Source organism: Eublepharis macularius, chromosome 4, assembly GCF_028583425.1.
Source record: "Eublepharis macularius isolate TG4126 chromosome 4, MPM_Emac_v1.0, whole genome shotgun sequence".
Taxonomy (NCBI): Eukaryota; Metazoa; Chordata; class Lepidosauria; order Squamata; family Eublepharidae; genus Eublepharis; species Eublepharis macularius.
In genome coordinates this window covers 101,215,170-101,228,001 of record NC_072793.1, presented here as the reverse complement: position 1 = coordinate 101,228,001, position 12,832 = coordinate 101,215,170, and the positions used below count along the sequence as shown (strand labels likewise).

The following is a 12,832-nucleotide window of genomic DNA, read 5'->3' as shown; positions in this document are numbered from 1 at the left end:
ACATATGTCTGACATTTTAAATTACTCAGAAACCAGTGAGAGTACCAGACATGTATGTTTCTTTCATTATTAATTACAGTATTTACAAAAATTAGGTGTTTCGTAATCATAGTAATTAATATGAAAATAAAACAAATTCCCTATCTAAATAGCCTGTAATGAAAAAGAAAACAGGATTGGCAGTCCAATCCTGAAGCATATAGATGGGACTTTGAATCAGATAAGAGTTGATTTCACATTCTGGAGAGTGACTGCAGGGAATCCTCAGAGAGAGATGGTTTGCAAGTCGTCTTGTACAGTGTAGTAGTATTTTATATTATTCTTTTCTTATTTTCTTAGCTTTCTTCTTGAATATAGTTTTGTTCTGTTTTGTGTGTGCTGTCTTCTTTATGAAGAATTTACTATTGTTGCTTGAGGTTTGCCTCCTCCCCTTTCCCTCCTTTATTATTTGCTTTGACTTCTGTCTTGCTTTCTCCTGCAACTTCTTGTTGTTTGGAGGCCAATTTTTTATTTAATCCCCTCCGTCTTATTTGTTTAATTAGTTCTTTTATCAGTCTGCGACTGGCTGTGTAACCTGACTGTACCTGAATATCTACTGATTCCTTTTAATTTTTAATTGTCCCCCTACCCCCCGAAGCTACTGTGGTTCTTTGGGAATTACAATCAACCACTTGTTTATTTTATCACGCCCAGTCCAGTGATAAAATTACATACATTTCATACACACATTACAGTATCTTATCTGACATCTGTGCACAAACACAGCACATCATGACTGGCAGAGGATCTTCTGGCTCTGGTGGGAAGAACATGCAGCATGGTAGGGGCAGTCTGGCAGAGGGAGAAGGAGAGGAAAGAGTGACTTTGAAAAAACAGCAGCAACCAACAGTAGTAGCAGTATATTTGTCACTGGAATTTCCCCTTGCAAACTCAAGCTATGGTTCTTCAAGCTAAGTGGCTGCAGTATCTGTTGCTCAAGCTGCTTTATGTATTACTGCTTCTTATCACTTCTCCCATAGAGTTTAATGTTAAATGTGGACACATTTCATTGCCTCAAAAAGCTCCCCCCACCCTTTAATCCATCTGTCTGATATTGGGCAGTGTAGATGTCCTAGTAGGATACTGCAATCTCCTTTTGTCCAGTTCAGACAGGAGACGAAGAAGGTACAGACCCAAGAAGGGGTGGAGTACTTCCATTGAAACCAATAGGAAATAATAATGAAATAGAATCATGAAAATAAAATAATAATAAAACAAAGCCATATGAAACAACCCAATAATGAAACAATCCCTTTGGGCCTTAATAATAAAAATGAAAGAAATGAAACAAACTCCTGTGTACAAGTCTAGTGAGAACATTTTAATTCTTCCTGGACATTCCTCTGTTAACCTAAGAGTAGTGGTTCTCCTTCAGAGAGATTACAATGAAAGATTGCTGAACCTGAATTCATCAGCAAATTCAGGACAATGGATCCCCCCCCAACACATACACCACCAGGGCAGAATAGATAGGTACTTCTTACAGATGCTAAATTTCTGCATTTCCCACCTTTATGCATATCTGCTTGCTCTAAACAAGTTGATGGACAGCCAGCTGGACTCTGCCCTGGATACTTTAACCAGGGCTTTAGAGGCCATGACTGGTTGGCTAAAACAGAGCTGACTGAAACTGAATCCCATGAAGACAGAGATCCTGCATCTGGGGCATGGGTTAATAGGTTCTCCACCTCCCGACCCTGACGGAGTGCTATTGGCATCTGTTCCAGTGAGCTTTGGGGGGATAGTTTGGCTGGTCTTTATTATTTATTATTTAATTTTTATTCCACTCTCCCCGCAAGCAGGCTTAGAGTGGATCACAACATTTTAAAATGTATAATAAAATAGAATAAATTTAGGTGCAATATAAACATCAATAATAATATAAATTTCTAAAAACAGTGACGCACATATTTCATCATCCACTAAGCCTAGATAACCCGTGGGGCAGGGTGGCCAGTTATAGATGGTTACAGAAACTGGGGGGGGGGTATGCTTCCCCCATGGAAGGAGGCTGATATAAATACCTTAGATGGCTTGCCCGCCTCAACCACTGAAGTCCTGGCCAGGATGCACGCCACTGCACTCTGGACCAGTTGCAATTTCCGGAGCAGTCTCAAGGGCAGCCCAGCATAGAGCGAGTTGCAGTAGTCCAACCGGGAGGGGACCATTACATGGATCACTTCAGCTAGGTTGTTGGTTGAGAGGTAGGGGACAATTTGCCCGGCCTGGCGAAGATGAAAAAATGCAGACCTGGCCACCGCCATGACCTGGACCTCCATTGTCAAGGAGGCATCCAGGGCCACACCCAAACTTGTCACTGCTGGTACAGGTACCAGTGGTGCCCCATCCAGGGTTGGGAGGTGGATCCCAGAGCCCACGCCACAAGTGCAGGACTTCCATCTTCATGGGATTCAGTTTCAGTCGGCTCTGTTTTAACCAACAAGCCATGGCCTCTAAGGCCCTGGCTAAAGTATCTGGGGTGAAGTCCAGACAGCCGCCCATCAACAGATAGAGCTGGGTGTCATCAGCATTTTGATGACACTCCAGCCCAACCCTGAGGAATGCCACACACGAAGGGGTGGTGAGGTGATAATTGCTCTCCCTCTGTCCTCCCTTCCTCGGCCACGGAGGAAGGAGATGCTTTAGTTTAAGATGCTTACTGGATTCAGAGTTTGTTCTGCTATTATAAACTAACTCAGTTACCCACCTGATGCTAGCTCATGAAAAATGTCAACCACAAACACAATGAAAGGGTAGAAAATAGGTAACCATTTTTGGTATTTCAGGTAGCCAGAGAAATTGCTTTAGCATTTCAACCTTGCATAATATGAATAGCAGCTTTCCAGTCTTTTGTAATGACCCAGTATTATATGTAAACACTTCAGGTGATATTTGTTCTAAAGTTGTATGATCATTATTGTGAACTCACCTGAGTTCATGCATTCATAAATACCAGTCATATAATGTTGTACTTCACAAGCAAGGCAATCGTTCACTTTTTTTTAAAAAAAGGTTCAATATTACAGTGTCACCATTTCCAAATTCTCTTTTAAAAATTCTGAAGGCCATTCACTGATGAAAGCTTGCACACGGTATGTGTCATTGTGTTGATCCTAAAGGTATTATATTAATTGCGTTCTGAAATCTGTCATGCTTTCCATTTATTCAGTAATTATTTGCATGAACTAACATAATGTATGCACACAGTTCCTAAATTCTTGTGATATTTCAACGCTTTTGTTGCAAGCCATCAGTATGTATGCATGAAATCTGAAATACATTTGTGATGTTTTATTTATACAGAAAATACATGTGTGTGAACAGCCAAGTTTCTAGTCCCCATGGTTTCAGAAAACGGGAGGTACAATAGCTCAGTGCTAGAGCATCTGCTTTGCCCAGTCCCAAGTTCAATCCCTAGCATCTCTAGTTAAGAGGATCAGGTAACAGGTGATATGAAAGACTTCTTCCTGAGACCCTGGAGAGCCACTGGTAGCCAGAGAGTAGACAGTGTTGACCTTGATAGACCAATGATCTGACTCAGTGTAAGGTAGTGTCATGTGTTCACAAGAGGAAAGCCTGAAGATGATACTGAAGCATGTAGCATGTACTTGTTCATAAAAACAACGAAGTCTCTGGGGCATCTTAAACTGTAACAGATTTACTGTGGCACAGTTTTTTGGGGACTAGAACCTTCTTCATCAAACGCATGAAGTATGTCCTCAGTTGGCAAACACATTAGCGTTTACAGGTTTTTCCACTGTCTCAATGTACACAGGGTGATTTACTAATTTAGAGCATGCAGTATTCTCCATGAAAGTTGGTGCTACAATAAATCTTTTCATCTTTAAGGTGCCCCAACATTTCTATTTTGCTTCTGCCTTGGAACTTTTTTTAATTAAAAAAAACCCCAAGTCCAGTTAGAGTTCCTGTCTTTTGTTGTTTTTAATCAGTAAATCTAACCTGCAATCAACTCAATTCACTTCAAGTTGTGCCAAAAGCATATAGCTGTTTCTGTCCACTAGGTGTCCCTAGTGTTCATGTGAACTTTTGCTTAGAAATGTTGTAACTTCCCCTTCATTTATTTTTATTGTCCTTTCTCTCTTAACGTTTCCTTCAGATCCTTTGGACCCCGGAAGCTCCAAGAAACTGCAAATCGTCCAGTGTTCGTTTTGCGATCTCTCTCCATCAGGTAGCACATTCCTAACGCTTTCACTTTCCACCTTTTTTCTTCAGTGGGATTTTCTTGCTACTTCTTTCCTTCTCCCGGCCTGCATTCCAAAAAGTTGTTCATTCTGATGAATTGGCCGTGACAGAAAACTGCTCGGTTCACCTGTCCCCCGCCACAATTGGTCTAAAATGGAGGTGCCACAATCTGAGTGACCTTCTTTCCTACAGAGCTAGTTGATTCTTGTCTTTTCCCAGAAGCAATTGGGTTGCAATAAAATGGCACTTACTTCTGAGTAGGCCGCTTAGGGTCCTACTCAAGAAGACTTACTACCAAGAAAATGTTACTAAGATTTCACTGGTACAGAACGGTCCTCTGCAATAGGACATACTCCTGCGTAAGTACACATAGGAAAGCTGCCGTGTGTTATGAAATCTTGCCTGGGCAATTGCATTCTGCTTTCCCGGTCACTAGGTATATAGAGCACTATTAAATTTGGGCTGAGTTCTCAATCTGTGTGTGTAATTAACAGTGCTATTCTTCTGAGCCCATTGACTTTAGTGGTCAGTCTGTTTAGGATTGTATTGAAAGGAGAAGGTTTAAGCCCCCAGAATTCACATGCATTTCCCTGAACTCTATGTTATGCTTTTTCATGGAAATACAATCTGCAGCTGCTGAAATGTGGTCTTCTAATTGGTCACATGATGCCAGGCAAACTAATGGTGCAAACCAGTTTTGTTGGTTTTACACCGTGGAGCCCCACAGATCACCTGCTCCGTACTTGAAGTCCTCTTGCCCTAACTACATATTGTAACAAACTTGGCATCTGTTCCTTGCTGCATGGTACTGAGAGAACGGCTTGATTTCTCTTGTACTTGCTTACTGGTAGGTGAGGGTGGAAGCTGACTCCATTGAAAAGCATTTTTTGTGAAGGCGATAGAACTTTCATGACTGTAATGGTCCATTCACAACCAGACCATCACTTATTTGTATTCAGCATACATGATGGTTTATAGCAACCTGGGCAGCTGAAGAATGATGTGGGTAGCTTTCCTCTCTCATTCAGTGAATGTCATTTCATTTCTGAACTCCACAAGAACATGTGGTCACACAGAGGCCAGACTTCTATGTTCGTTACCTGGTATTGTACACAAGTAATACAATTATGGAGTCTCTGCTTCCATTTTAAGCCTTTATTACTAAAAAATAATTATTTAGCATTCTTAATATCAACTCAACCAACAGAAAATTATACCATCCATTATAAGTACATAGATCATTAAAAGAGAGCAATTATATGAGCCCCCAAAAGTATCTTACAGAAAGATATGAAGGTCACAGGCAAGAAGTCCCTTCTAAGAAGACGCTCTGGAATCGCCAGTCATATTTGTAGAGTTTCAGAACCTTCTCTTAACAATAGTTGTCTATCCCTCCACCACTGCAATTATCCTTGAATAATGTTGCCAGCCTCTATGAAGTTAAACATCCCTGCCATTCTCACATACTCCCTGCACCTGGGCCTTGGTACATTGTATGTATTGATATGAGTTAGATGGCTCTTCTAATCTACACAGGGCAATACAACTGTATAACCCTATTGTTTATGCTCCTCCTAAGGTTGCTAGCTTCTAGGCCGCTAGTCTCTCTTTGTGGCCAGGCTGGGCTAGCCCTGTTTATGTGTGCAAAGGTATCTTGAATGACTTTCTTGGTCACATCCAGCAATTGTTTCATGACAGTAGGAAAATTAAACTATTGTCCAGAAAGCCGTCCAGTGCCTCCCCTACATCTGGTACAAGTTCTGGGAGATGAAACATCAGCAAGAGCATTGTAAAATGAAAAAGATCTCACCGTGAGAGGAAGCAAAGCCCCACCAGCATTCCATGCTTCAGATCCCACAATTCCAATAAATGTCTTCTTATTTTAAGGGGGGGATGCCTCAGAACATGTTTGAAATAAAGTAAAACTTCTTTTTACATTCTGATTTTCTAGTGCCATTTGCATGGACCTCAATCCAGCCTCTTCACAAGCAGTTCACATCCATATTTTTGGTCTTGAGGGTTGATATCCAGGTACAAAATACATGCAGCAAAAATAATGTGCCTTTAGAAATTGGCACACATTTCTTCAAAATATTCAGAACTGGGGATCCAGCCAGTTTGGTGTAGTGGTTAAGAGCGCGGGACTCTAATCTGGAGAGCCGGGTTTGATTCCCGACTAGCCAGCTGGGTGACCTTGGGCTAGTCACAGTTCTCTGGAGCTCTCTCAGCCCCACCCACCTCACAGGGTGTTTGTTGTGGGGATAATAACAACATACCTTGTAAACTGCTCTGAGTGGGCATTAAGTTGTCCTGAAGGGCGGTATAAAAATCGAATGTTGTTATTGTTATTATTTCTTTATTTCTATCTGTTTTAAAGGGACTGCTGTGCATTTTACACGTCCTTCACTTTAAACAAAGAGCTGTGTGTATTTTGTAAATGCAGTGCTCCATCCTTGAGTTCAAAATGTAAAATGAAGAACTGACCCTGAGAACTAGTACTATGTATTCATAGTATGAGATGCAAGAATCCAGTTTCTCCCTCTCAAAGTAGCTGGCAGTCCGAGTCTTTTCCACTTTTTAATTTTCTATCTCATTTTTCTTCTTTGTTGCACTTCCCTTCAGATTTCCTGGAAAACACAGTCCTCAAGCAATGGCTGCCACACAACTAACTGAGAGTACCATAACAGTGGGTGGACAGACTCTGTTCTACCGACAAGCCAAGCCAGTTCAGCAGGCCCCTCGTCTCTCTGTCTTGCTGCTGCATGGCATTCGTTTTTCATCAGAGACTTGGCTCAACCTGCACACTTTGTCAAAACTGGCTGAAGCTGGATACCGTGCTGTAGCTATTGACCTACCAGGTATGTTTCAGTGGCTCAGGAGATCACTTCAATGCTCAGATTTTAGAAAATTTGTTCCCCCAAAATCCTTTTGCCTATCTCCTCACCCTCTCCTCGTCTTTTTTGTTACAACACCTTCTAATAAAATTGTTCATAACTCTTAGATGTCTTATCAGAACCAAGGACTATGTTCCCTCCTATCCAATGTAACCTCCACAGCATGGCTGTTTACTGTTTCTCTCCTGTAGCTCTAGGTCTGGCCTTGCCACTCTTGGCAGTGGATCCCTCCTCCCCCACCTTTCCCCTGCTAGGCCCTCCAAAACAGCAATGCTCCTTGTGGAAGAGATGCATCAGCCCCATTTTGCCTCAGCTAGCAAAACTGAACAGTCTGACATCAGTGATAACATTCAACAGGCTGTAAAACTGGAAAGGATTTGTTGACCAATGGAGGATATGCCTCCTCTTCATCTTGGACACCTTTGAAGAGGCAAAACAGGCCTACTTATGGCCTTAAACAATGTAGTTTGTAGAAGATGGTTTCTTGTTAGCTATGAAGGATGAAGACAAGCCTATTGCATTTGATCCAGAATGACAATCTGTTCAGGCTCACGTGCAGATAACACAACCTGTTAGGAGCCAACAGTAGTAGGGTACCTGCCAGTGTAAAATGTGAGATGGACCCAGAGCCTTACTTTTTCTGTGCTTGGAATAGCCAGCATCCCGATATTTATATTTGCATTGCAGGATTTTTTGCTGAGCTTCATGCACCATCATAATGTGCTTGATTTGTATTTATTCATTGTGCTTATATCTTGCATTTCCTTTGGAAATCATATTGGGATTTACATGGGGCTCCCAGGCAGTCTTTGATTTAAGCATTAACCAGTCTGGGGCCTGCTTAATTTTAATAATGCATTATTATGTACCCTTGGACCGTGCTGGCCTTTTCTGACATTCATGTTCATACTTGGACCTAAAAGTGTAGCATGTGGAATTGCCATTTCTAGAGCCAGAACCACAATCCAGTTATTCTGAGGCTTGTTGAGTGACAAATAATGTTAATGGCACTTTGCTTCTTCTGGATTCTCTCATTCCTTGGGGACTATTCCACTGCAAAACATATTACTATTTGTCACCAGATGGTTTCTGCCTTTGAACCTCTATATGAAGTTTATTGTAGTTGTTCATCTACTGTCTTCTTTCTTGTGGTGTAGGACTGGGTAATTCCAAAGAGGCAACTGCTCCAGCTCCTGTTGGAGAGCCAGCACCCAGCAGTTTCTTGAAGTCTGTATTTGAAGGCCTTCTGTTAGACCAAGCTGTGGTCATCAGCCCATCTCTCAGCGGGATGTATTCACTTCCATTCCTCTTCCAGCACAATGAGCTGCTCAAGGCCTATATCCCGGTGGCACCCATCTGCACAGAAAAGTTCCCAGCCACACAGTACGCTGCTGTCAAAGTAGGTCTGCCAGCTAGGCTTGGAGAGGGATTCTAAGGTTAAAGTAGGAACAGATTTTATTTCAATTAATGGTAATTAGGGAAACTGGAAGGCAACTGAGATAAGTTGCAGACACTTCAGAATAGCATGAGGTAAACTGAACAGGTGGCAGCCTGTGACAGTAAACAGACTCAGATTTGTAATACAATAGGGGTTTCCCAGCTGAGCACTAGAGGGCACTGCCCACCTCTTCATTGTCAGACACTTTGGAAAAGGCAAAACAGGACTATATCCAGGCCTATTTACTGACATAAACAAACAAGGAAGCCCTTGTAGAATGTTTCTCTTTTTACTGGTTAGCTGTAGTATCTTAAGGACTGCTGGAGGATGTGAGGAGAGTGGGATGCAGGAATTCTTTCATTATTCCCTTTTTTTGAGGAGCCATGGAAATGTGAGCATTGCTATGACAGGCCTCTCCCCATTACTGGACTGGTGATGTAAATTCCCCTGCTGTTTGCTTCAGCAAGGAGGGTCTGCTTCTTTAGTCATAAGAAAATGCAGCATTAGAGGTGGAGAGAGATGTGAATTCTAATTGCAGTAAATATCTGGACATTACCTAACTCATAAGAATGCATAACTAATCTCTCTGTCATCTGTGATGTGTATGAAATGTTACCTGAGAGTAGTGGCAAGTTCTTTTCTTATGCACTTAGTTCTTCCATCTTTAATGGGCTACAATTATCAGGCTATGAATGAGCAATGGGCCTATCTAAACTGCAGTCTCCATGGTACAGGGGGAGTTGCAGATGCACTCATTTCATTTTCAGCATGTCAGATCTTCTTATACAACCAAGCAGTGCATGTTATAGGACAGCACAGTCATGACTACTCCCTTTTTGTCTGATCAACAATGCTTCAATCTGGGATTAAATGTGCATTTTGATGCAATTACCTGGCCACTGATAGGTATGATGCATGCTGATCTCAACCCATCCCAGTGTGATTGTGTATTACTACCTTATAATGATTCTTGCTGATGTAGAGCACATGATCTGACCCTTCTCCAGATTCCTGGCCTTTGGACTTTAGCCTCTTCCTAATATCAGTCTCCTGTATATGCCATTGCCCTTGCAAATGTGACCTGCAAACTTTTTTTAGCCAGTGTGACATGGCAAAGCAATAGCTTTGACAACAATAAGAATTCCCTGTACTTCTGTGAGTCCTGAATATCTCTGCTGCAGAGATCCTGGAACCTCTGCAGATACTGAAGAGGTCCCCTCCTCCTTGGAAGGATATTTCCTGTTGTATTACAACTGGGAAAGTATTAAATGTATCCTACAACTCCACTGAGCAAAGTTTGAAGCCTTCCTCCATCCTAAGGATCCTTGCCCAGTGGAAGAGCCACTTAGGCTGCAGGAAGACATATCATGCTGAAGGAATTTCCTCTAACCTAAGACAGGATACATGCCAATGGCCTGAAGCCTGCCTAAAAGTTTGAAGGATGGAAGGGTGGATGATTTTTGTTAACTCCTGTGGCAGATCTATGACTCTCCCACTCTGAGCTGTTCCTGGGGGTCCGTTGCCCCATGGGAGGAGCATTTCAGGGGATATTTTGGGCTGTAGGAGGAAGGCGGAAGCCATGCTGTGTGGATGGCAGGAAATTTTAGGTGGGATCCAAGCCACAAAAGTTAATGTGTTTATAACATTAACAGAGGTAAGCACTAAGCAATCAGTTGTAAGGCAAAGAGGGCAAGTTTGGAGGGAAGTGAGCGAATCAAGAGCTGCAAAATGTAGGTATCTTTTTGCTTTTTCTGCGGTGGGCCATTGTTGGTTTTGCACTCACCATGATCTGCCTTATGGACATAGAGGAAACCAGTACAAGAAATGTTTCTTCTATGAACGGGTTCGATATTTTGTCCCACATAACTATTTGGATATATGCTGAGACTTTTCCAGCTGCTAAACTTCCAATATATTAGACAGAGAGCTGGCAGCTGCATGGCTTCTTTACTAGATGGGCATTTCCCCTGCATAACTGTAATCCTGTAATCCAATCTAAAGAAATGGCACTATGAGGAGCACCCCAAGGCGCACTTTACCTGTTTTAGATGGTGTCCAGTCAGTGAAACTTGCCAGCAAGAAGGTAACCTTTGCTCTGTCATCCCACTTGAGTTCTTTTATACTGGTAGCACCTGAGCAGGACATACTTTTTTTGTAGATTTGACACCAGTTGACTTCTCTTCTTTCTCACACTAGACACCAACACTCATCGTATATGGAGACCAGGATGTCCAGCTGGGGGAAGTCAGCCTGAACAACTTGAAGAACTTGCCCAATCACACAGTGATGCGGATGGAAGGGGCAGGCCATGCTTGTTACCTTGACAAGCCAGAAGAGTGGCACTTTGGTCTGCTAAACTTCCTGAAGAGCTTAGAGTGAAGAATAAACTAGTTCTGCATCCTCTGGGCCATCACCAGTCACTTCCATGTCTGTCTCTTTGGTACATCTTTCCAGATGATTGGAATCTCTCTCTCTCCCCCCTTCCCTCTCCAATTTGGTCAGCAGCCTTTCTAGACTATTCAATAATCCCAGAACTAAGCAGCTGAGAAATGCATGATGTTACATCCAAAATGTGCCTGTTGCTTAACTTCATAGGCTGATGGAGTGTAGTGTTGTCTCTCTTGTCCATGAGATGCTTTAGGTCACATGTTTTCATATTAACATGCTAGGATTTGTTCCCTACGTCCATTAGGACCAGTGCTGTGATTTTGCTAGCCATGCAATCAACCTCTTCCTTGTTCCCACCTTTCACCCATGATTGTGGCTTGTTTCTCTCTTTTTAATTTACTTTTATAATAGACAAGATTGGTGAGATGAAGACAGACCAGGGTATATTTCCCCAACTGAACAGGCTTCCAGAGCAAGTCACCCTGGCCTTTGCCTCTCATCTCCTGACCCACTTTTCCCTCAATGACAGAAGCTTCAGCAGTATCCCTACTGTATTCTTCGTATGCACCTCTGTGTCAGAACCTTCTTGCTGTGAGGCAGTAAAACTGTGTAAGTCTGAAACTAAGAGCCAGCAGGGGCTGCCCAGTGTTTTGGATTGTGATGAACAACCATCAGTGAAGCTCATGCTGACTTCACCCTCACTGACTTTAGAGAGCATAGTTTTGTGTGACAGAATTCTTAACATCTCCTAGATTGTCCCTTCCTGAGTTACTCAACAGTGCATATAAGTTCAGGGACAGATTCTCCTTCTGCGGCCTGGGCCGTCCAAGACTTGTGACCGATTTCTCTGTGATACTCTTGGATTTCATGGTTACTGTGATCATTGTCTTGCATGGTGTAAATTAGACAGTTGTCTAATTGACACTTAGATGTGTAATGACTGGTTAATGGGACACATCTGAGTACTGTTTGACTGCATTGCAAAAATAGAGAAAAGAGCAGACGAAACCCTCTGTAGTCCTGCCAAAGAAAGGGAAAGGTCAGGGCACTCTGGAGGAGAAGCGTTGCTAATCCACTTCAAAACAGAAAGGAGACTGTTCCTTTGCTGCTTCATACTCAAACCCTTCTTGGACAGAATCAAAGGGTCTGTTGGGTTAATACAGGGAGACTTATAAAAATAAATCTGGAGAAGAAAATGAATTAAATCAGCGGTACAGGATAGTAGGTTATATATATGGCAGAGAATCCAGGTTAGTTCCTGCTGAATAATTTATTCTTCATCAAAATATTTTGTGATCAAATAAAACCCGATTTTTTCTCTTTTTTTAGCTTTAAATAAACGTTATTAAAACAGAAAAATTGTACAATAACGTCTTAAAAACAACTTACATCAGAAATCAAAACACTGAAAGACACTAAATGTTAAAGTATACACAAGAATTAGTAAGTAATTAAAGAACAATGGGTCAACTAAATTTACAGTCATGGGTAGAACTACAGCTAACAATATAGTAAAGAGTCCAGTAGCACCTTTAAGATTAACCAAGTTTATTGTTGTATAAGCTTTCGAGCGCCACAGCTCTCTTTGTCAGATGCATCTGACAAAGAGAGCTGTGGCTCTTGAAAGCTTGTATTACAATAAAGTTGGTTAGTCTTAAAGGTGCTGCTAGATTCTTTACTATTTTGCTATAACAGACTAACACGGCTAACTCCTCTGGAGCTAGCAATATATCTACATCATAAAAGTACGAACTGTTTGGGGTGGGTGAAGTGAAATGTTGCCTCATTTCTTGCTATAAAGTCAATTACAGGTTGCCATGTTTCAGCAAAATCAGAGATACATTAATCTGACTCGATATGCCTTTGTTGA

At 41.9% G+C, this 12,832-nt stretch overlaps 1 protein-coding gene across 1 annotated transcript; it reads left to right on the top strand.

Annotated features, from left to right (window-relative positions):
- The first annotated feature begins 4,113 nt into the window (after positions 1–4,113).
- LOC129329161 (putative protein-lysine deacylase ABHD14B) lies at positions 4,114–12,286 on the top strand. The gene is made up of 4 exons (XM_054978601.1): positions 4,114–4,228; positions 6,865–7,100; positions 8,294–8,535; positions 10,771–12,286. The coding sequence occupies exons 2-4, from the start codon at positions 6,893–6,895 to the stop codon at positions 10,951–10,953; spliced, it is 633 nt and encodes a 210-aa protein (XP_054834576.1). The 5' UTR covers positions 4,114–4,228; positions 6,865–6,892; the 3' UTR covers positions 10,954–12,286.
- The last annotated feature ends 546 nt before the right edge of the window (positions 12,287–12,832 follow it).

Excerpts from the sequence above, each read along its gene's own strand:
- LOC129329161 (XM_054978601.1), top strand. The coding sequence starts at position 6,893 with ATGGCTGCCACACAACTAACTGAGAGTACCATAACAGTGGGTGGACAG. Across the intron at positions 7,101-8,293 it reads TGTAGCTATTGACCTACCAG|GACTGGGTAATTCCAAAGAG; the intron begins GTATGTTTCAGT and ends CTTGTGGTGTAG. Across the intron at positions 8,536-10,770 it reads CACAGTACGCTGCTGTCAAA|ACACCAACACTCATCGTATA; the intron begins GTAGGTCTGCCA and ends TTCTCACACTAG.